The 24,166-nt window shown below is 44.3% G+C and overlaps 1 protein-coding gene across 2 annotated transcripts in view; it reads left to right on the forward strand.

Annotated features, from left to right (window-relative positions):
* The window catches only part of KCNG2 (potassium voltage-gated channel modifier subfamily G member 2), a 101,234-nt gene that overhangs the window by 55,785 nt on the left and 21,283 nt on the right, over positions 1–24,166 (forward strand). For both annotated transcript variants that reach the window (XM_019490452.2, XM_014606617.3), the window contains exon 2: positions 8,126–8,958. In XM_019490452.2, coding sequence (XP_019345997.2) covers positions 8,203–8,958 — 756 coding nt within the window. In that variant the 5' untranslated portion in view covers positions 8,126–8,202. The remainder of the gene's footprint in view (positions 1–8,125; positions 8,959–24,166) is intronic.

Here is a 24,166-nt window from a genome sequence, read left to right on the forward strand (position 1 = left end):
AGGGCGGATGGCAGGGGAGATGCAAGGGGTCCAATCCTTTTTGTGGCAGCACAGCCCCGGCCCCGGCACCTTCCCTGCTATTCATCCCGAGGAGCGCATGCACCCACCACCAGCAATGATCCAGGCTGGGGCTCTGCAGATCTGGGTGTAGCAGCTTGTAGCCTCTTGGCCACCTGCCCCAGCTAGCCCAGGCTCTGGGCAGACCCCTGCCACCCGCCATAGATCTTGGGATTGCTCACATGAGGCAGCGGGGAAGCTGCAAGCTGCTGTACTGAGATTTGCGGAGCCCTGGCCTGCCTTGTTGCTGGTGGCAGGTGCACACGTGCCTCTGGGCGGATGGTGGAGAAAGGGCCTGGGCTGCACTGACACCAACCAGGGGGCCAGGACCCTTTTGGCTCCCCCGCCATCTGCCTCTTGCACACCAACGTCTGACAAGTCAAGGTTGGGGTGTTTTTGGCACTCTGCCCAAAAATGTTGCGGGACTTAAAGCTAACAAAAATAAGGAAATATCTCTTCCATACTTCAGATATTTTGTCTGTTCAAGATAAAAGCTTTGGTTGGTTTTAAATCTTATGGGATTCTAAAAGCAATTCTTTTAACTTGGCTAACTTGTCAGAAATAAAAACAAAAAACCACAAATCTTAATCTCCTTTTTAATTTAACAATTACAATTTTTCTAACTTAAAATAATGTTGCATTATCAGGATTTTATTTATATTTTATTAATTTATTGTTGGACCTACAAACCCAAGTAGGATCCAGTCCCTTATACCTGTGAGGGCGGGGTCAGACCCCGGGCCCTTTTCGTTGCTCCGCACGCGGGCTGTGGCCGGCAGCCCGGGCAGGCCGGGTCGGAGAGGGAGGTCGCTGAGCTAGAATTAGGCACAGACACGTAACGGTTGATTTTAAGATTGTTTACTTACACCGAGATGGTCGCGGTGCAGGCTGAGAACTTGCTTGAGTTGCGGTTACAACAGAAAACACGAACACACGTGGAGCTTGCTAGGCTCCACACAGACAAAACTCCGGATGTCCAGGACAAGCGCGCATAAAACTCGTCGGTACGTCTTATAGTAGGCTCAGTTCGAAGACGGGAAGAGGTGGGCGGTGGATCAGGCCGCCAAACTCCTCTGGGCAACACACAGGGTTTCTATTACCCTGCCGCGCACACCCAGAGTCCCCACGAGATGGATGCGGAGTCCTCTTCGGCTTGGGCGGAAACAGCTCAAGCCTCTTATACGGCTAGCAGGCCAATCACTAGCCACCACGTGTGAATAATTTAGCACTAACCAATTGCGGGGCACGGATTTGCATACGACGAGCGGGAACTCTTTGCACTGTGCATTTCTGTGTTGCAAAGGGAAATGCACCCTGCAAAGACAGCTGCAAAGTGGCGGGAACACTCCTTTGCACGTGGGTTCTCTGCGCAGCAGAACTCCGCCGTGCAATGAAGCTGTAAACCCACGGGGATAATTTTTAGTGCCGAAGCACACACAAAAAATCAGACCTTTGGGTCATGACAATACCCAGCAAAAATACCGTCCCTGTTCCAAAGACCTTTGCAATCTAAATAGAAAGGACAGAAAAAAGTGCAGGGGAAAAATAGTATGTTTATTTTTGTCATAATAATCTTATTTTAATAGCTATACAGATAGGAAACTGAGATGATATAGCAGGTGACCTGGTTTACATCCTGTGGAAAGTCTGAGGTTGAAAAGTCCTAGTGCTGTACTTTAATTATGAGGCTAATGGAGTTTTTCATCTGTAGCTGATTTTGGCTGTCTTTAAATACAGTGAATAAAGAATGAAATCATAAGATATGGGAATTGTTTTGGTAATAGCTGCTAATATCACTTCCTAGCTTATCCAAGTGACTGAGCACTGCAGCATGGATCATCTGCTTTGAACAATCCTTCTGCCTCCAGAAGAAAAGACATGAAACGTATACTAATCCACCTTTCATGTCTGTGACTTGTTAAATCATGTCACAATATCCTGCTTTGTACCATAATGTATGTTGATTCCACAACGGACTCAGGAGTGTTACAGATCACAGAATACATGAACATAGACTACTATCATATTTGTAGCCAGGAGGAAGGAAGTACTTTGGATATAGAAAATATTTTCTTTATTATTATTTACTTCTAAGGAAATAGTTTACACTATCTCCCCCCCCCCCCCCCCCCGGCCATGTATGATCAGCCAATTGAAAGAGCGAGTGCTTCTTCAAGTGATAATCACCACACGCAGGTCCAGGTTTTCTCATCTGCTAGTGTCAAGGGAAGCTAGATGCAGAGTGCATGTTTGATTACTCCCACCTGCTTCTACCCAGCTGTTTGACTAAATGGTAGACATGCCAATTGAGTGAGGCTGTAACACAATGTCTGGAGGGGTTGGCTTTTAAAGGGATGCTCCTGCTTAATTATAGGTATGTGAGTATTTTGGAGAGCACCAGCAGGCACCAAGTATTTTAAGACCAGCATAATTCTGAACCACCCTTAATATTTCTGGGAAGGTCGTGATACATTCCTACGTCTACAAGTCAGCACCAAACATTCCAGAGGTGCCAGACTGGCTATTCACAGTGAGTCTTTGTTTATCTGTGGCAGAATTAAAGCAGCAGTGTAAGTTCCCCACACCCTTGCAGCACCATGGGCATCACTCAGATCTGACCAGCCAGGACTATCTCTCAGAGCAGCTCTTCCCTAAGTTTTTTGTGGGTTTACACTGTGTCACAGCACGGTCAGTCACTCTCGTGTTCCCCCGATCCTGCCCACGCTCCGGCTGCTGCTGGTGGCAGGAATCGGGGGTGTGATCTGTGTACATGCATCCACCCTCCCCTAGGAAACTTGTGCACTCTCTCAGGGGCTTCACCCCCCCCCTCCCCCCCTATACTTTGGGTAATGCTGCCCAGATCTATAGCAAGTGGGGGTGGGGTGACTGCCCTGGGTGCCGAAGCAAAGGGGTGCCAACAGGCACTAGCCAGCAGGGTGCGGGACAGAGCTGCTAGTGGCTCGTTTGGAGGGTGCAGGGATGGGGGTAGGGTGGCTTCCACCACTGCGTGCACCCCTGGGCAAGCATGGGGTGTGCATATGCCCCCCAGATCTGTGCACAGGACGAGGGCAGACCGCTGCTGTGGGCTTTGCCCTGGGCGCTGAACTTCCTTGCCACGGTATTTATGCTGCCTTAGGGATATTGTGAAGGGTAATGCAGTTCCATGTTTAATTTAAAAAATGTCCTCTGGGCTGAGGCATCCAAAAAGGTGCCAATTTTTGGTAATAGTGGTTTCTGTTATGCCTTTCTTACTGCAAGCAATAAGCCTGAGACCAGCAAACTCCTACCAGCTGATAGACTCTAACTTTCAGATGCACCTAGTGTTCCCCATATTGCACTTGCTGACCAAAAGAACATATGCTGCATGTGCCCTTACCATTATCAATTCCTATCCAGTCACCTGGCAACAATTTAACAAAAACTGGTTCAATTTGTTTGCCATTTAATCAACATCATTTTATAGTCACAAAATAAAAACATCTCATCCTCTTTATTCAGAAAGCTGGAAACTGTCTGAGAGCCCTGATGATGAAATGTAAAAACTGACATGCACGTCTCGTCATGACCTAATATCCCTTCACCCAGAAAGGGGCATGCACACTTAAATGCAAAGAAACACTGGAAGTATGTCTGGTCTCTTCTCTGTAACATCATGCTGATGGAGAACAGGGGAAGGCAAATCCTGGCCCTAATGTCAAAATGATGTAAATTACTTTTCATATGTTAACTTGTAAGACTAGTGAAGCATGAAAATAAAAGCCTGACAGCAGAAGAGTGACAGTGAATAGTTTACCTTATTGACAATAAGTAATAAGTACTACAAGCATATGCTGTGCTGATAGTGCACCCTCGCTATGGCAGGAGTGGCCTTTGTGATCCCAGGTGTACTCAAGTCTGTGCTATACAACACCCATCTCACAGAACATGTTGCAATGGGATGCCTGTTCTTTGGCTCTCAGCTAGTACTTTTCTAATGAAGTGTGCTATGCTCTAAGGTTGGTGCTGTCATGTAAAAGAACTATGAAGTATTTTCTTGTCCTAATAGAAGAGGTGACAATTTGACTGTATTAGTCTGGAAATTTTCACAGTATCAAAGAATAGCTTTGTGACTGGACACACCTTTGCCAGTCTACAAACAGCCTTTTCCTGCTCAGCACACAAACTGTGCAAATCAGATTGCAGAAGTCTGTTCAGTCTGAAGCTCCACCCAAAAATTCAAGCCTCTCCAAAGGCATCATGTCTAGCAGCCCTGCTGTCCTCAGGAACGCAAGACTTTCTTTGCTCTGCAAGTTCTGAATTCCTTCTGGGCCTGTGATGTTTCCTACTGTATCCTTTCCCTCCCTGCTCTGACCAAGATGAAGCTGTCGTGCAGACAAGCACATCTCATATCCATTTCAGATACTGAAACGTCATTCAGAATTTTCCACAAATAAAGCTTCATTGAAGACAGAGCACCAGCCAAAAAGATACTGTGGGACTTCCTACAAGTTAATTTGATAGTCTGTCTTTCCATATGGTTATGGTAGACCTATGAAGAGATGAAACTGTATGGACCTGCACACCCCCCCCCAGGAGAATACATATCAAATGTTTAAAAAATATCTACGGAATACATATAAAATAAAACATTCAAGACTCTCTTACAGGTTCAAAGGTACGTTAAAAAACAGAAATGTTTAATCACTTTCACCAGAAAGTATTGTAATTTAGTGAAATCTAAAGCAAGGAAAACAAGAGGAATTGTCTAAGTCAAGTATTTTTCCCTGTCTTAGTGACCTAACATGAAACTCTGGTATTAATTCCAGTGCAAAACATTTATCTCCTTTTAGTTTATCTACCTATTTTTTGTTTAATTATGTAACTTAAAGAAGGTAGTGAGATTAAATACTGAAAATCAATAGGAGCTGACCATGGAAGTACCTTAGGCATCACATTTCTGTCATTTTGGCTTCAGCACCTACAGCCTTGGGTGCCATTTTTTTTTCCTTTCTTTTTCCTAAACTGTGATTCAGGAGGTGGACAACACCTCAGTTCCTAATGAGGGTTAATATTTCATGGCACCCATTATTCATTCCATTAGCCCCTAAAATATTGTGCATGGACTGTGACCCATACTAGTGTTGCAGTTATGATTCAGTTGGCAATAATTAGAAAGAAAAGTAGCAGTGTGACTCATGTCATTAACCAAAAAACATCCTTCATTTGCTGCTGGAGATTCTTACAGATTAATCCACCTAAGAGTTGAGTGTAGCTTAAGAAAAGAAGAGCTACTGCATGGTCTGTGATTGTTTTTGTCATTGGATGTGTGGTTTCTAATTTCACTTAGCATTTACATATTCATTTGCCTTCTAGACCATATGAATAAGAATCCACATAAGCTGTGAAGTGATTTGCAAAATGTCTGTTCACAAGTTTTTAAATTTTTACATCAGCTTCACCAACCTGCCATCGGTGCTGTTAAGTTAACCCTTGTTCTATAACCTTTATTTGCTCTTTATTTTAGGCTCTCCATTTCCTTTAACTAAGATTGCACTTTATTTGCCATCTGTTTACAACCCTGATTTCCTGTTGGGGCCCCAGAATTTCCGAGTCTATTTATTGTCTTTACTTTGTTTCAACAACCTTTATTAGCCCAGGAGGATTTGAATGCTTCCCTGCTGTAATTCCTCAGTACCATTTTGAGACGCATTAATACTGCTTCAGGAGAACAGTGGATGGAAAGCAAAGAGACTGAGTGCTTTGTAAATGGTGGTACTGGGAGTAGAGAGGCAAGCAACAGGCAGTGAATAAATAAACGCAAGCCTGGAACTCCTACAGTGTTCACAATAATAATACCAGATTTACCTTTTTAACTCAGAGCCCCTACAGATAAAGGATATGTAACCAGAGACTTCCATTTCAGGTCAAGTAGCCAGATGTACGTCCCAGTTCCATAGGTTGCCTACCATACTTGCCTGAACTATGGTAAAATACTGGCCCTGTGTGCTGCAACCATTGCATAATATTGTTTCCCAGTTACTGCAGTGACAACATCTCTTGTTTACAAGTTACTGCTAGACCCAGTTGACTCTTAAGTTCAGATACAACTCCTGCTGCGATGCCCCTGCTAGCCAATGGATCTTCTATTGGAGTTTTGGCAGATCCTAACATTCCAGTCCTCCAGACATGGCCAGAAACAGCTTCTTAAAGTTCTATAGCATTGTTGATTTGGTTATGTTAAGTGATGATAATCAGTATATGATCTCACAAAATACTTTTTCATATAGTATGGACTACATGATACAAATAGGCAAACAAAAAAAAATCCATTAACCCATTTTCACTGTATTAATATGCAGCCTCTGATTGTGGGTACATCCATGCTGCAATTGGAGATGTGACTGTGTCATATGTAAGCAAACCCAAGCTAACTTTACTCTCTCTAGATCGGGGGGGGGGGAAATATGGCCCAGGGGCCGAATCCGACCTACCAGGCCATTCTATCCAGCCCACGGGGCCCCTAAAAATTTAGAAAATTTAATTTTTATTTGCTTCTGCCTACCTGTCAAAGATGACAGGAGTCAAGGGCAGTAGAACCCAGCAAGGCCCACCCAGCCCTGCTCCCTCGACCTGAAGCCCCTGCCTAGCAGAGGCTTCTGGCCTGGGACCATAGAGCTGTTCCTGCTTCCCTGCGCCAGAGAGGGAAATGCGGCCCTCAACAGCTTGCCAAAACTTGATAAGTGGCCCTCTGCCCGAAATAATTACCCGCCCCTGCTCTAGATCAAGTATCAATAGCAGTAAAGCCACAGTGGCACAGACTTTACGACCCTGGCAGAAATAAATATAATAACGTGATTAGGAATTTTATGTTCCTGGAACATTTTATGCCCCATCCAAAAAACACGTGTCCTGCTATGCCATATATGCACGGAAAGATGCCCCACTTCTGGGATGGGACAAAAAATTCCTCAGATCTCAATCACGCCATTGCAGGGGTTGGGACTCTCCAACCCAACCCCAGGGATCAGGCAGGGGAAGGCTATTTCCCAAACCCTGGGGCTGACCTGGTCTGATGCTGACAATCCACTGATTGATGCCGTCTGCTGAAACCACCCCAGGTCTGGAAATAGATGCCACATGTTCAATTTAAGGCACCATACAAACCAGCCACTGGGGCTGATTGTCCACTTGACCTGAAACTGCCCTGGGACCTGGTTCAACACCCAGGGCTATCCCAGGCTGATGCAGACAAGCAGCTGATTTTAAGCATCCACTGAGACAGTTCTAGGTCTGGAGACGCATGCCACATGTTCAGGTTAAAGTGCCATGATGTAAAACATCTTTGTAGCTGGTTTGCGATTTTATGGTGCCATAAATTGGCTGAAAGTGTAGCATGTTACAGTTCGTGACATGGTTGACATAATGTTTGCCAGGGCCTTAGCACAGGCTCTAATCTCTACTGTGCTCATTATGCTGTTTTGAAGTCTGTGCTGGCATGGTACTTTTTATCTTGACACCTGAGTTATCTTGCTAGATGAAAACTAGCTCAAGTATGCCTTTGTGTGCTGCAATCACCTCTGACTACACCATAGACATACCCGATGAGAACTTGTGGTTGCACTACAGAGGACCCTATAGTAGAGGTTGCTACTAGTCTTGCCTAAACAAAGTAAAGCATTCAGCAAAGTTTTATCCAATGACCATTGAAAGTGTAAGTCACTATTGTCTGGGGAGTCCAACATGCTGCTGCACAAACTTCCTCTATCCTCTTCCTACTCAGCCTTGGGAAAGGAACAAGGTATAGTACTAACGTACTGCTCGCATCCTCTTTGGTTGTCACTTGAAACTGCATTAATAGGTTGACAAGGCCTGAACACAGCTTGCTACTTGGTGGCAGAGGAAGAGCAGAACCCAACATTTTTGATCCCAGTATTAGGAGGGGAGCAAAAATAATCCTTAAAGATGCCTAATAAAATGCAAACAAATTTAAAAAACCAGAGAGGAAGTGGGGGAGTTTGTTTTGTTTTGCGTTTGCTTTCGCCATCAGAATGCTAGTGTCATTTTTTAATTTTTTTATTTTCTTTTGCAGACTGGTCATTTCTCTCTCTGTTCAAACATCTAACTTTGTTTCTCTGAGTAGTCTGGGTTCCTCCATGAACTTAACAAATGTATCAAGAAATGGCATTACTCACTGGGAACACAGATCCCGAGCTCACATCGTACTCTTACAACAATTTGGAAAACCTGTATGAGGTGCAGACCAAGAAAGGCTTTTTCTACAAAAAAGCCAAGCTTCTCCACCCTAGAGAAGACTTGTGCTGCTTGGCACGGCGAGAGGACCGAACCCGGTTTGTGATAATAAATGTAGGCGGCATCAAGTATAAAATTCCATGGACCACCTTGGATGACTGCCCCTTGACCAGGCTTGGGAAACTAAAATCTTGTAACAACTACGATGAGATAATGGATATCTGTGATGATTATGATGTCAACTGCAATGAGTTTTTTTTTGACCGCAATCCTTGTGCCTTTCGGACAATCATGACTTTCCTGACAGCTGGGAAGCTGAGGCTTCTCAGGGAGATGTGCGCCCTCTCTTTCCAAGAGGAGCTGATATATTGGGGGATAGAAGAGGAACACTTAGAGTGGTGCTGCAAGAAGAGACTGCGACAAAAGGAGGAGGAGATAGCTGAGTCTTCATTGTACGAGGGGGAGACGGTATCGGATGAAACTCCGCAGCAAGCCTTCCAGGACAGTAGCCGTTTGGGTATGTGCATGAGAAAGCTCAGGGACATGGTGGAAAACCCTCACTCAGGGATCCCAGGAAAGATCTTTGCTTGTATCTCAGTCTCCTTTGTTGCCATCACTGCTGTCAGCCTGTGTATCAGCACCATGCCAGATCTCAGAGCAGAGGAAGATCGGGTGAGTACAGTTACCTATGGCAGCTCTCACCTCATACTTTACCAACAGCAGGCCATGGTTGGAGAAAAGTGTTTTGCTTTATTATCACCTCTGGGAAGATCAAGGGCAGAGTGAACTTGATAGTCCTATTCATTTGCTGCATAGAGTATTTATAACGTGGAGGTCAGTCTGGGGTAGACCATAGGAATGCTTATGTGATTGTTAAAATCTAGGTAATACAATCAAAATATGTGGGTACATTCTCTGTTTTGCTAGTGGAACTGTGACAGTTTATACCAACAAAGATCTTTGCCTTCAGTTTATACCAACAGAGACCTTTGTGCCCCTACCACAAACCAGCTGGCGGAATAAGAGTTTGCTCTTTTGGTAGTATGAAAACGAAACCTGCCTTAGGCATGATATTTTGAAGTTTGGTAATGAGCTGTAACTATCTCTAGATGGTCAAGTCCACTTTTTCCTTAAAAGCAATTTAAGCCTTTTGCTTTTACAAACTACCAGAAACTCTGCATGAAGCTTGTCTGAACAAATTGTTCTCACTTTGTAGGGGGGGGAATGTGCAGGAGAGTGGAATCATTCATTAGACAGCAAGGCTTGTACACATGGCCTAATTTTGAAATGTGCTTAGTATTCACAGGACCAGGGGGGAGCTGAGGGTGTGGCTGCTCTGTGCCTCTGGAAAGCAAGTCTGTAGTAACTTGATTTATTCTTTGTTCAGTGAAGTTCCTTAGGGCTGAGTCTCTTCACTCACTGAAGCAGTCCTTATAGTAGAGTTAGTTCTGCTGGAGTCAAAGTTTGCCTATTTATTGAAAGAGGGAACCCTTAATGTTTACAATTTATTTAAATGTATCAAAACCAAAGGCAGCCTGAGACAACAGAGCATAAGAGGGTAGGGAGAAAGGATTTTAGAAAGGTTCTTTGCCAACCTGATAGTTTTTAGCAGACCACAATGTTTAAGTGGACAGATATTTGACTCGCATCCCAACTAGCCACTCATTGTTTGTGCTTGTTTTCTAGCCCAGTTGTCATTTAACATACACAAGCAGTTACCTGTTGCAACAGTAATATATCCAGTCAAACTCTGGATGTACAGTTCTGTACAAAGATCTCCTTATAGTACCTTGAAGGATGAGGTTTACCTTATGTCCTGAGCTCCTGTCACTGTTAGTGGGGCATAAGTGGGCCCAGCAGCTGGCAAAAGGCACTTAGTGTTTTGCAAACTCCAGAAGAAAGATGTCCAAACACACAGATGGTAGGTAGGTCTGGAAACACCAGAGAGTTCTGTGCCATGTTTTTACAAATACTTCATACACAATAATAATCTACCCTCTGTCGTTAAGGTATGAACAGGACATTATCAGATAGCCACAACCATCAGAAATGTTTCATCTGGAACCAGAACCATTGAGCTAGAGGCTAAGATGGGACAGGACCAAAAAAACCCCTGTTTTTTAAATTGTTGTTTTGTTATCTCCAAAAATGTTAGGATAGTAACTGATGTCATGTTGTTCTGTTAATTAAAGAAAAGAAATCACACTTGGAAAAGCTGGTGGCTATAAGTGAGCCGAAGTTTGTTTTTTTTTTATTTTACTTATTTGTTTAGATACAGTTTGTAAAATGAAAGCACTCAGTACCATTAAAACAATATTTGCTAAAAATGGCCTCGAACAGCTAACAACTACCCACTGTAATCTGCAGAGGGCTCAGAGCAACTTGATGCAGAACCATTCTCTAGCATGCTGGGAAAGCCATGTGCTTATTACCACTACCAAAATCACCTTAAATTTATCTGTAATCAGCAATGCCACATTCGTGACTCAGGGCTAAATCCAAGAGAACTTAGATGCCCTATTGCTGAGCATAGTGATGCTGTATTATTTTAGATACCTTCTGTCAAGGACATACATTTTCCAAGCTAACTGCCTGGAATTGGAATTGCTTTTTTGTTTTGTGTTTGTTTTTTTTTTTGCTTTTTTTTGTTTTAAGTTAGACGTATCAAATTAGCTTTGTTGCTTTACAATGCAGCAGTCTATCCTTGAGTGGATGGACTTTGTGAGTGAAAGGTTTATAAATCATGCATCCCACCTATTATAGCTGCAGGGAGAAAAAAGGCACTGATAGTAGAAGCAACTCCTTGGGAGTAATTACTTAGACCCTGATCCTACAGTATCACCTGAATGGACAAATCATTGTGCCCATATGATGACTCACAGAAGTCAATGTGATGAAATTATTTTAGAGATGTATTCTATTGACTAGGTGCCAGCAGATTTTTGAGAGAGTTTATCACAGAGGCAGATAGCCTTGTTCTAGTATCCTCATGCTGAATTGCTTTTCCTCATGAAGTCTCAAATACTGCCACTCTGATTCATGTTGAATAGTACTGTAGTTTGCAGATAGTCCCACTGATTTCAGATACTTCTCAGCTATCAAGAAGGGCAGCAGAATTGGGTACTAATTACTGTTTACTTTTTATTACCTTTTACATTTTAAGGTAGGACATTTACTTTATCTCGTCCAAATTTTTCAATGTAGTCTCTGCTTGGAAAGATAAAACAGTACCTCAGCAATGTGTTTAGTAATCACCGAAATGTTCAGGAGAGAGAGATGGCAGACATTTAGGAAGAAAACAAATCTTAAAAAAAAATTGAGTAAATCAACTTAAAGTAACAGTATGCTCAGGCTTTTATGGACTATCTACACAGGGCCTGTAGTAAAGAGTAAAAAACTCTATGCAAAAATACTTCTGAGGCAAATATATAACAGTAAACCTCAGACTGCAAATCCTTTTAAGACAATTAACGAAACAAAGTATCTCCAAGACACAAAAATAGCCAGGGGCATGTAGCATCTTTCAGGCATTGTAGGCATATAATAAGGCCATTTCTTAATATACCAAAGCAACGTCAAGGACAGAGTGACTCTTTAAGCAAGCAGTTAATACATCAGAGAAATCTTAAAGTAATTCTTAATATGTCAAGGCAAAAGCAATGCTGAGCAACCAGTAGTAACCAAAGGAACAGTCAAGCAACATCTGGTTACCAGATTTGGCCTGTTCTTACCTTATTATTGGTGAGAACTTCAAGACATAAGATGGTCTTTACTATGTAAAGAGAAGTGTTCTCTTCTTCCCTAGCTGAAGAGTGGTAGCTGAAGCAGGGTATGGACAAGTGCTTGTTTGTAAAGCTGCAAAGGCTGCAAATAGATGTTGCCTTCGTGCCACCATAAAAAATTTTATGGTGGCACAGTCTGAGGAAACATATGCCTTAGCCTTTCATTGCACCACAGTTACCCAAATTTGTGTGACAATTCCTACTCATAATAGTTTGTGCTGCCTTTTCTAGGCCAACTTCTGTTCACTTATGGCAGGAAAGCATAGGCATCTCTGGACTGTCTGTACACTCTAGCCACATTGGGCAGGCACTCCCAGGGTTTCAGGAACTCAATTCTGCATGTCCTGGGAATCCCACTGCTGGGATTTCCTGCAGCACATGCTGCTGTGCCCCAACTGGGGGGTGCATCTCTGTAAACAGAAGAACCTCATCTTTGCTGATGTGCACCCCAGTGCAAGATAGGATGGGATGTCTAGTGTCAAGGACTCTGATCAGGCAGAGCAGCCTGGGCCACACCTACAGCAAGCCTCAGCTAGTGAACTCTTCCCCAGTTCAGGAGCAGTGAGTATCCTGCTTGTCTGCTGGAAGTACTGTCTATCCATTTAACACCAGGTAGGGCCCTGCATTTGCAGGCCAGTTCTTTTGTAGCCTCCTGGTTACTGACCCTGTTTTTGGCTTATTTCTGGACTTCAGCTTTTAATTTCCCTGTGGTTTAGTTTCCTGGTTTGTCTCTGTTTTTCAACTTTACTCTGTGGATTGCTACTTGGCATCTAGCCCCCAGTTCCCAACCCTGGATTGTGTGATGGACTGTGCTTCAGGATCTCCCTCTGGCTTCGGTATATGGGTACTGCCCTTTGACCCAGCCCCAGACCCTGCTTTTCCTTGGTAGCCTAAGCATTAGGCCAAATCTTACACCCTGGTCCTTGACACCTGAGAACAGTGGGGACCCGACCCTGAAGGACAACAACTCTAGTAACATCTCTAGGCAGTAATGAAGCAGATCAGCTGTGCTGGGACACAGCACAGCTGATCCCACTTCAAACATATGTCCGTCTATACCCTATAACATCTCAGCATTTTGTAGCACTACAAACATGTGGCGTTATGAGGGTATATAGGCATTTAAGCCTCCTGGCTAGAGAGCTATAAAGCCACCTCAAGGTTGTCCCCATAAATTAAATTACTTTAAATATATAAAACATGTAGTTATCAGCTTTATGCAGAGGTGGAGCTGATGAGTAGCATAATCAGCAACTATGAGCTGAACATCTCCAACCCCAGTGTAAACCAAGGACTGTTCTAACATCTACGTGTACTGATAGGCACTCCCTGAAGGTTAGACTACCCAACTCTTTCTTGCTCAGCATTGGTTGAGTCCTTCCACCTTTCCAGCCAACTGAGCCATACTGTAAAAAAAAAGTCATTGATGTAATGAAAAAGCAACATATGTGAAGATTGTTTACTCCAAGAAATTGTTTATGACCCAACTCTCCTGGACAGTACAAGAAGTTTCCCTGTGGACCCCCTGACAACTACAATCTGCTTTTGGATATCTGGATCAAATATATGGTTACATATGCATAATTTGAAGCTGACCAACAAATATTTATCCTTGCTTAAAAGACAAGAAAATGAAAATAGCAACTTGGCTATCATTTATTACCTCGTAGTTAAATACTGCTTGTTTCTGATGTCTGCTTAAATCAGATCGGCTTTAAATATTTTTCTCTTACCTCTTTATATTTGCTTTTGCATTGGTTTCATTTGCCCTTTTGTTCTTCAAGGACATTATTTACACATTTCTGTTGAAGAAACCTGGTTCTAAAATAGGCAACTTTTCAAGAGTATAATAAGAAAAGTGTGAACATTCGGAAAAAAATAAACTTTTAATGTATGGCTGATTTTCAGTTCTCCCTACTCCAGTACTGGAATTCAGTGAATTAAATGAGTACTCTCCTTTCAATGATCACTTTGTCGTGTGTAGACCGCTTTAATGGTGTCGGTGTTTGCACGCCTCAGCAGCATATTGCACATTAATTCCAGCTGCTGTAGGAAATCCGGCAGCGTAATGCACCTTAAATGACTTGGGGTGCAACAAACTAAAACTGCCCCTACAGCCACAGAGCAAAGCACCAGGCTCCATGCAACTCAGGGGCTCCACAGGAAGCTCTACAGACAGCCTGGCAGCAGCCCGGGAAGGCAGGCTCTGCCCAAGAAAAGCAGTGAGCCTTATGTTCCTTTCCCCCACTCCTCCCAACGCCTGCCTGCCTGAGCTGTGCAGGGGCCTGGTGCTTCCCTCCACAGTTGCAGTGTCCCCCAGGACTGCCCAAGTCAGCTGCCTGTGGGTGGGAGCTGCCTGGGGGGGCTGCCACTGCTGCAGAGGGAAACACCAGCTCCCACAGCAGCCCAGGGACCACTCCACCTACCGGCAGCTCACCCTCCACTTTCTGCCGCCGTAGAGGCAGGTAAGTGCAGGGTGTGTGCACAACACGGGTTTAAAAACCCACTGCTTCGATTTAGGGGCCCCGTGTCATCTACACATGCCTTAGTCAGAAATCTCCTCTTGTATTGTACCAGACAGGGCAAAAGACGAGACTCTGGTGCAGTTATTTAAGTGACATGCTTAAAAGTGGCAGAGGAAAACCAGACCTACACTTTCATCTATGCCCTACTTTCTGCGTAATGGGAAGAGCTCTTCTAATTAAGAAAATTATAATGGGAAGTTACAGTTCAAGAAGCTTGAATTGGAGAACATATTACAACAGAGAGAGACTCAAATAATAAAGTTAATAACAGCACATAAAGAGAGCTGAGGTTGTTTAACCTTCTCAGTTTAATTTACACACATTGTATATCCTTCCTCCAGCTTTCACGTCACTTAGGATAGGGAAGAGATGTACATCATGAACGCATATTTTAAGTGACCAGAAGTATTTTTTCACTGAAGGTATACCCAGACGTTATTTCAGACATTGTTAGGGCCATTCCTGCATAATAGCGACTCTCATTGATCTGTTTAGATTTGTAAGCTACGTTCTGTTGTAGTTAAATGGGGCAGAGCTATAAGTTTTCAGGACTCTGGAAAAAGTGCAGGAAAAAGTGAACATTTGTTGAACAAATAGCATCAGATTGTCTCACCAGCCTCATGGCACTGGACTATTTTTATGTGCACCTGTCATTTTTAAGTTGAATCATTTATTTGTTTTAATGAAAAATAATGTAGTAAGATAAAACAGAGACTACCCTTGGCATTTTCTATCCCAAGAGGCCACTCCACTTCAAACTCTTTATGAGGTTTTCCATTAATCTCTTTCTCTGTCTCCAATATGCAACTGTACTTTGGCATTGCATCCTATCTTATTCATCACTATTAGAGCAGCACCTTTTTGTGAAATATAGGTGCTCTGCTTTCACAACTGAGAGTCTTAATGAGGCTTGTTTTATTCCTTGTGGAATGACAAGCTTTAGAAGCAGAAACATGGTCAACATAAGACTTGTATTTAAAAATGCTGACACCTGTAGTATTTGTTGCATAGTAGCTAGATGTTTCCATTGATTTTCAAAAGAAGCTGCAAGAATTAGACTTCAGGGCTTGTAGCCAAAAGTTTCTGATTGTCTGGAGTTAGGACTGTGTCTGTGACTGATGGAATACAACATTCAAAAGTTGGAGCTTCTCTTTGGCTGATTTGAAAATCCCAGCTTTTACTTCATTCATCATTACACTAAGTGTACTAGCAGTAATTTGTAACAACGTAAGAGATTCTTGCAGCTGAAATATTTCTGACCAGCTCTGATTTACTTTTTCCCATTTATACTTGCTTTTTGTGCTTTACCTGCTGTGGACAGATCAACCAGCCACTAGTTGGTGGGGGGGGGAAGGGACTAAGGCTAGGGACAGCTATTCAAATAGCCTGAACTGATTCAATCTTTGCAGGTTAGTCTAACCTGCAACACGTGAACCAATTTGGAGGTGGATAGACATTCCCTTTTCATTCTAGAAATGCAGGCACATGCCTGCAGTGGCTCAGGCTAGAAGCCGGGGGGGGGGGGCAGTAAAACAGCACTCCCTTCCCTTTACAGTGCTAAGCTGAGGGGGGTGTGGCCAGGCCCAGGCAGGACACTCTGGTTATCCCCCCTCTTCCCCCCAGCAGCCCAGCAGGGAATGTTTATCACCCCTAACTCAGTGTTTATCAACCCATTAAGAAAACAAAGCCTCTCTCCAAGCTCTTCTTAAACAGCTTTTCCAAGGAAGAATATTAAGCTACCTGTTGATTAACTCCAAAAAAGCCTGTCTGCCTTTGTTGTCTCCCACAGCACGGGTTGTAGCCAGCATGTGGTCCGCTAGCTAATGCTGAGGTGTCAGTGTAAGGCAGAAGGGCAGGGGAAATAATCCCTGTTTAGCAGGGAGAAGCCAGGCAGGTGCTCTGAGTCTGCAAGTCTCTGCTGGAGCTCTGGCCAGGGAGCAGATGGGAGGGGCCAGTCCTGCTGTGGAGCAGAGAGCCCTGTCCAGCCCAGAGAGGATGCTGGGAGAATCTGGTTTATCTTAAACCAGCAAGCGAGAGGCATTGCATAAATTGGTTTGACCCAAATCAGTTAAGTCTGGTACTACATTCAGCTAGGTTTATCTCAAACCAGTTTCAGTCATTTTCAAACTGGTTTATGTGCACTGAACTTCTGTTCTGTTACAAGTTTAAACCAGTTTCTGATCACTTAAACTGGTATATGTGTAATGTCTGTCCCTAGCCCAAATGTCCTAATAAATCTGTTCCATCTCTAATCACTGTGACGCTGTGGACAATGAAACTGATGTCCTTGCTTAGTGGGGCAACTGCTCACAGCACTGCATAGGAATATTTTCATTAAAAAAGAAGTCTTCATTATTTTTATTTTATAAACTTGACATTTTTTGTGTTCATGTAAAACTAGTTTTCATGAACTCCAGATTGCAAACCAGAAGCTTAGTGATAGCACCCTCTAAATTGCGAGATCCATAGCCATCAGAACTGTATGTGTTATTACTTTGTGCTTCTCAGTCTAGTTTATTCCCCAAGTATCTACAATTTGACACAGACTGTAAATTCTTTGTGGCAAAGTTGCTTTCTTTGTTGTATGTTGTTATAGTGACTACTACTGGTCTCTTAAGTATTATTATAGGACATACTATACACGTAACAGATTTTCTTAACAAGATCTGGAACATCAGTTATATCCCTGAGAGGGCCATAATGGCAACAGTGGATATCACTAACCTGTGCATCAATATCTCACACTGTGAAGGCACAACTGCTTGCATGAATTACCTCCAAGTAAATGTACCACACTTGGATCAACAGCTACAACACACATTTTATCTTCACCCCACAACAACTTCACTTTCAACAACTGTCACATCTTCCAAACCATGGACACAACTATCGGCACAAAGATGGCCCCAAATATGCCAATCTCTTCATGAGCCACCTGGAAGAAAAGTTTCTAGAAAACTCTGCCATCAAATCTACCTTATGCCTGTGCTATCTTGATGATATTTTCATCCTCTAAACTCAATACCTGGACTCACATATTGACTTCTGCCACAAATTCAACACCTACATCCCTTTGAAATTCTCTCAGGAATACTCCTATACAAGCATCAATTGTTTGGATACCACAATCCACATCCAGGAAAATAGAAAACCCACAGACCACCATACAGCTACAAAATCAGCAACCACTCTGGGCCCACCAATAAAGTTGTAATCTATAGTCAGGCCCTCGGATACTTTCACATATGCTCTGACAAGAATACTCATTATACTCACCTTACCAGCCTGAAAAATGCCTTTGCCTGGCAAGGACACTTCAGTAGAGAAATAGATTTTATCTTTGAATGAGCCACTCAAATACCCCACAATAACCTACCCCCTACTGATTGCACTCTCCTACTTTTTACATATTATCCAACACCGCAACCTATAAGAAGGATCATCAAACAATTATAGCCTATAACCAGAAAAGATCAAATCTTGATGGAAATATTCCCAACCTCTAGATTCCTGGTTTTCACGCAACCCCCCAAACCTGATACATCTCCTGGTCAGAAGCATGAACTTGAACTTGCATAAAAGCAGTCATGAATGTGAGGATTGTATTCCATGGGCTACAAATATAGTTCAAACCAAAACATCCAGAACCTTGTAGACTGCAAATCCAAAACCTTAACATTGTTCTGAACAGTTTGAGCATCTTTTATCAAACTCCCACAGAGCCTGCAAATATTATAATACCTACAGCAAAATTTTCATTGCAAGGCTCAGGGGGAGTTATGATTGTGTCCTTAGGTAACTTACTGGGAATTGTGTTTCCCTATGAATCATCACTGTGATCCAATCTTTAAAGAGAAAGAAATACCAGTATTGCTCTTTCTGTTGGTTTCGTGGTTATCCCATTCTGCCAGTGGGCTCTAGCTAAAGCTGTTCGTGTTACAGCATCATTCAGCGTGTTAGGTCCCTTTACTGCAAGCTAGCATGGCTATTATTCCATTACTGTGGGCTGAGAGGTCTCGCACCGCTGTTCTGCAAAGCACTGGTACTCACCGATGTGGCCTATCAGGTCACTGTTCTGCATCCCTGTTGCTCAGAACTAAAGCTGGCTGGAAGCCACCTAGACAAATAGCAGAGCATGGCCCTCCTTTGAGAACCATTTTCAGAGATAGCTGGTCCCTCCTTTGTCACTGAAGCAAGCTGCATAGGAATGGAAGTGATGTGAAGAGTAATTAGGGAATGGTGATAAAGCGCTGTGTGGATAGAATGCCGCGTAATCATCAATCATGGGTGGCCATTACTGTCCTGCTGAAGCAGCCATTGACAGTCCTAAGCTTTTTTTCTCTTCCACTTCGCTTGCTTGTTCCTTTTAGAAACTATTCTCTCTGCTTTGCAAATGAGGAACCAAGGTAGAGAGAGACTTGAGTGAAGTCATCCACCCACATTTTTAAAGTACAGTGGGCACATGCTAAGGGCTTACTTTTCAATACCCTCATTCATACTGAGCAGCATTCTTATCACATAGAACAGGGGTGTCAAAGATCTCGACCCTAGGTCTGCTCACAATGCTGTCTGCCACATGCATGTGTTGACCCTGGCTGTGCATGCTGTATGCAGCACACGGAACCCATCTAGCACAAGCTGCACATGGTGCGGGGGCTGGCCTGAGGTGCATGATGGATCTAGGGCTGGTCTAGATTGGACCTACAGACCAGACCTACAGACCAGCTTCCCTTGCTGGACCCAGCGCACAACGGGTCTGGCATGGGTGCCACGTGCAATGCATGCCCTGGACTAGCCCCACACATTGCATGCCACACACAGGGCAAGGGGCCAGTGAATGCTGTATACAGTGAGCAAGGCTACATGCTGTGCCTGCACAGGGCTGGCCCTGAAGACTGGATCTGGCATATGGGTCCTATCTAGAGTGACTCTGAATCAAAAAAGGGAGGAAGGAGGACCCAGAAACTACAGGCCTGTTAGTCTTACCTCGGTCCTAGGGAAGCTCTTTGAGAAAATTATCCAGGAGCACATCAGCGAGGAACCAGCTTAGGGGCAACCAATATGGGTTCATTAGAGGCAGGTCCTGTCAGACCAACCTGGTGGCCTTCTATGACCAGGTCACAAAATCCTTGGATGCAGGTGTTGCAGTCGACGTAGTCTTTCTGGATTTTAGGAAGGCCTTCGACACTGTCTCTCACCCCATTCTCATTAAGTAATTAGGTGACTGTGGCCTCGATGCCTACACAGTCAGATGGATCACAAATTGGCTGGAGGGCCGCACCCAGAGAGTGGTGGTGGATGGGTCTTCTTCAACCTGGAGGGATGTGGGCAGTGGGGTCCCCCACAGCTCGGTCCTCAGGCCCGCACTGTTCAACATCTTCATCAGCGACTTGGACGAGGGGGTGAAAAGCACCTTATTCAAATCCGTGGATGACACTAAGATGTGGGGAGAAGTGGGCATGCTGGAGGAGAGGGACAGGCTACAACTAGATTTGGACAAGTTACAGGGGTGGGCAGATGAGAACAGGATGGGTTTCAATACTGACAAGTGCAAGGTATTGCACCTGGGGAGGAAGAACCAGCAGCATACCTACAGGCTGGGGAACTCCCTTCTCATCAGCACACAGGCAGAAAAGGATCTTGGTGTCATTATTGATTCCAAAATAAACATGAGCTGCCAATGTGGAGACGCGGTAAGGAAGGCTAACCGCACCTTGTCATGCATCCACAGATGCATCACGAGCAGGTCCAAGGAGGTGATCCTCCCCCTCTATGCGACACTGGCCAGGCTGCAGTTGGAGTACTGCGTCCAGTTCTGGGCACTGCACTTCAGGAGGGATGTGGCCAGCATCGAGAGGGTCCAGAGGAGGGCCACTCTCATGATCAGGGGCAGCAAGACAGGCCCACCAGCACAGGCTACAGGACCTGAACCTGTTCAGCCTCCACAAGAGAAGGCTGAGGGGGGATCTGGTGGCCATCTACAAACTGTCCAAGGGGGACCAGCAGGCTATGGGAGAGTCCCTGTTCCCCCGAGCACTACTAGGAGTAACGAGGAATAACGGCCATAAGTTGATGGAGAGTAGGTTCAGGCTAGACATCAGGAAGCACTACTTCACAATCAGGGCAGCTAGGATCTGGAACCAACTTCGAAGGGAAGTGGTACTTGTGCCTACCCTAGGGGTCTTCAAAAGGAGGCTAGACAACCACCTAGCTGGGGTCATTTGACCCCAGCATCCTTTCCTGCCTATGGCAAGGGGTCAGACTTGATGATCTACTTAGGTCACTTCTGATTCTACCAACTATGAAACTACTGGGCTGGTTGAGCCAAGTGAATTTGATACCCCTGATATAGCTAGTGCCATTGCCTTCAGTGGGACTGCTGGTGCTGTGAAGTACCATTCAACACCGTTAGTGGTGTCACAGGACAAATGGAATATTGTGAAACTGGCTTCTGAAACTGTACTGGAAATGTATAAATTCCACAAAATTCTGATTTCAGTAGGTCCCTACAAATAAGGTGCACTTGTTTACAGTGAAGGTAATTAATGAATGAAACAGTTTTACTGAGAGATATAACAGATTATCTCTTTTGGAGTCTTTAAATGAGGTCTGGTTGATTTAAGGATATGCTATACCACAATCAGAATTTATGGGTTTACTGCAGGAATTGTGGTGAGATTCTTTGGGTTATGCAGGTGAGCAGATTGATGATGTGAACAGTCCCTCTGGCCTTAAAAAAAAATATCTGTGAATCTAATTCTGAAAGGTGCGGTGCTCTTACCTTACACTGGAGTTTCCAGGAGGAGTTTGCTGCCTTCAGTACTCCCAGGAGGTGCTCAGTGCCTTGCGGGCTCAGGGCCAGAGTCATCAACAACCAGAAGGGAGCAAGAACAGTGTATAATCACAATTCAGGGAGCAAGAACAGTGTATAATCACAATTTTTGGAAAGAAGATCCATAAAAATGCATGAGCTCTTCCTGAAAATGGTTGAGTGAAACTGTGAGTTTGGGCTATTTCAGGTAGTACTCTGACAAGAGAATCTTTGCCAGCAATGGCTCAAGTTTTTTTGGCACAAAGCAAGGCCAGGATCTAGCTCAAATTTTATATTTCAATCAAAATGATCGGTTGCTGTTTAGACTCAACCTGGATGTCATTCACGAGCAGGATGACTCAGTTGTTAACTGTGATAAAGGTCAGACTTCTCGTTGATTGACAGGACCCTGTCAAAGTGTATTCTGACTTCCTCATTCTACCCCACCCTCTCTCCCCCCATCAATAAAGGTATCGGATTACAGCATGCCTTGTTGAGCTACTGTGGGTAGGGAGAGAGGAAGCCTTTCACTCCCAGCTTGGCCAGTGAAGGTTGTCTTTTTATTTTCCTTCAGTTACCTGATGCTAACTTTGGATGCTTCACGCTGAAAGAAGCACCCAGAAATATTACTGTGAGCAAAGCACTCCCAAGGTTTGCAGGGTCTGTGTGCCCCAGGCTGCACAGAGCTCTACCAGAGACCAGTGCCCGGGTGGTGGCAGCATTACCCCAGGCTTCCGGGTGTTCACCAGGAAGCAGAACAGCCGGCTGTAGGCTCCCCAAGGCAGACTCCTGAAGCATGGTTTTGGGCCTGGCACAGTGAGGTGGGCTTTGTCTAGTAACAACCCCTACTGTGTATACCACACCTCCCACAGACCCTGCTTGCTCCCCTGATCTTGGAAACCTCTCCCCAGACCCCACCCCCACCTGTGGGTCCACCCCTGCTCTCTCTCCATGGACCCCAGTTACCCTCAACAGCACCCACAGACCCCACTGGCCCTCTAATCTCCCCAAGCCCCTACAGAACCCACTTGCTCCCCTGATCCCCCTAACACTCCCTGCAGACCCAGACTCTACTCGCCCCCTCAATCTTCCCAGTCCCCTCCACAGACCTTGCTTGCCCCCTTGATTCCTTCAACACTCCCTGCATACCTTGCTAACCCTATGATACTCCCCAAAGACCCTGCTTGCCTCCTCTAATCCCCCCAACACCCCCCGACCTCATTTGCACACCCAATCCTCCCAAGCCCCCACTACCCTGACTTACCCTAGATCGGGTGGCTATTTTTAACTCAATCTAACTTGCCCGAATGTCTGTATGTACCCTTAGAGACTGACTGGTTCCAGTGCATCTGAAGAAGTAGGCTGTCACTTATGAAAGCTCATGCCTTTCTGAACCAGTTAGTCCCTAAGGTGCTTCCCTAACCTACCTTTTGCCTGACTTCTGACTAACATGGCTACAGAACTCCTTCTTTTCTTAGATTATGTGATAAAGGAAGAAGGAAGGAAAAGCAAAAAAAGCAGTCTTAAAAAAAAAAAAAGTGTTGAATAATAGGAAGTAGCTTCACCTCCTCCTGTCAAGCCTATTCCAAAGTGATCAGGGACAGGGAAACACGCTACAGCAAAGTGGTGGTGCAATGACAGGGAGTCATAAGAAAATGGAAGGTAGAAGGCAAAGAGACTACAAGGATGGGGCAGAAGAAGAAAATAAAAGGGGAGAGAGAGAGAAGCAGCTTAATGCTGCCAAGGGATCAGATCAGCTTTAAAAATGAGGCAGACAAAGATATAAGGAAGGATGAGAGAGAAAGAGAGAATAAAAAGGTTAAGAAGTGGATTGCATGAGCTAAAACAGAATAGGGAGGGAGAGCATGAGGGAAACCCATCTTGTCCCAGAACTGTACATCTTGTCTGGCGGCATCTGTGAAGTGCATCCTGCCTTAGCACCAATTTCTCAGTGGTGTCAGGAGATGGGTGATTAAAGCAGGAGCATCTGAAAAGGGAGGACATCCCTTTCTACGTTCCAAAGTGTGAATGCCGTGCTTCTCTTGGGTAATTCCTTGCAGCTAAAAGTGTTAGTTCTTTGTGTTGACATTCCCCACTGAAAGTAATCAAACTGCACATAAACGCCCTTGGCATGGACTCAGCCGTGCTGTGGTCCTGTTTTGTTGTGATTTACATGCTGTAGCTCTGCGGACCAGCTACTTGTGGGAAATAATCCCTGTCTATTTTCTCAGTTCCTGTCATGTTTATGTGAAGCAGATGTTCAGTAAATTCCAAGTGTTGCCACTTTAGATTTTTGGGACAAGATCTCAGAGCAGAATCTTTCTTGTTCTCTTTGCATCTGCACTTAAAAACATTAGATCAGAGTTACAGGCTAGCATTAGACACAAATTGGATAAGCTGATTTGCAGGTCAGCTGAGCTCAAGTTCTTCTCTCCACATTGCTGCTGTTTAGGACCCAGCATCTCCTCAGAAATATACAGGAACGAATTACAGGGCATCTTGACAACTCCAGTCTCAGTACTGCTGACTGTGGTGCTGCCATTCAGATGCAGAAAAAAGAGCTGGGCTTCAGTTTTTAGGACAGGCTGGACACCTCTACTTGTTTATGGTGCATTAAGTTTAGTACCTGTAGTAACAGCTACTAAATGTGCCGTAATCAGCACTACTGCGCATTAGCACAGTTTTTGCCAGCCACGCTAATGCTAAGTTGAATTAGTCCAATGGGCATTAAGTGTCTTGTGTAGATGTTCCCATTATTGGTT

The sequence above is a fragment of the Alligator mississippiensis genome, chromosome 3, assembly GCF_030867095.1.
Source record: "Alligator mississippiensis isolate rAllMis1 chromosome 3, rAllMis1, whole genome shotgun sequence".
Classification (NCBI taxonomy): domain Eukaryota; kingdom Metazoa; phylum Chordata; order Crocodylia; family Alligatoridae; genus Alligator; species Alligator mississippiensis.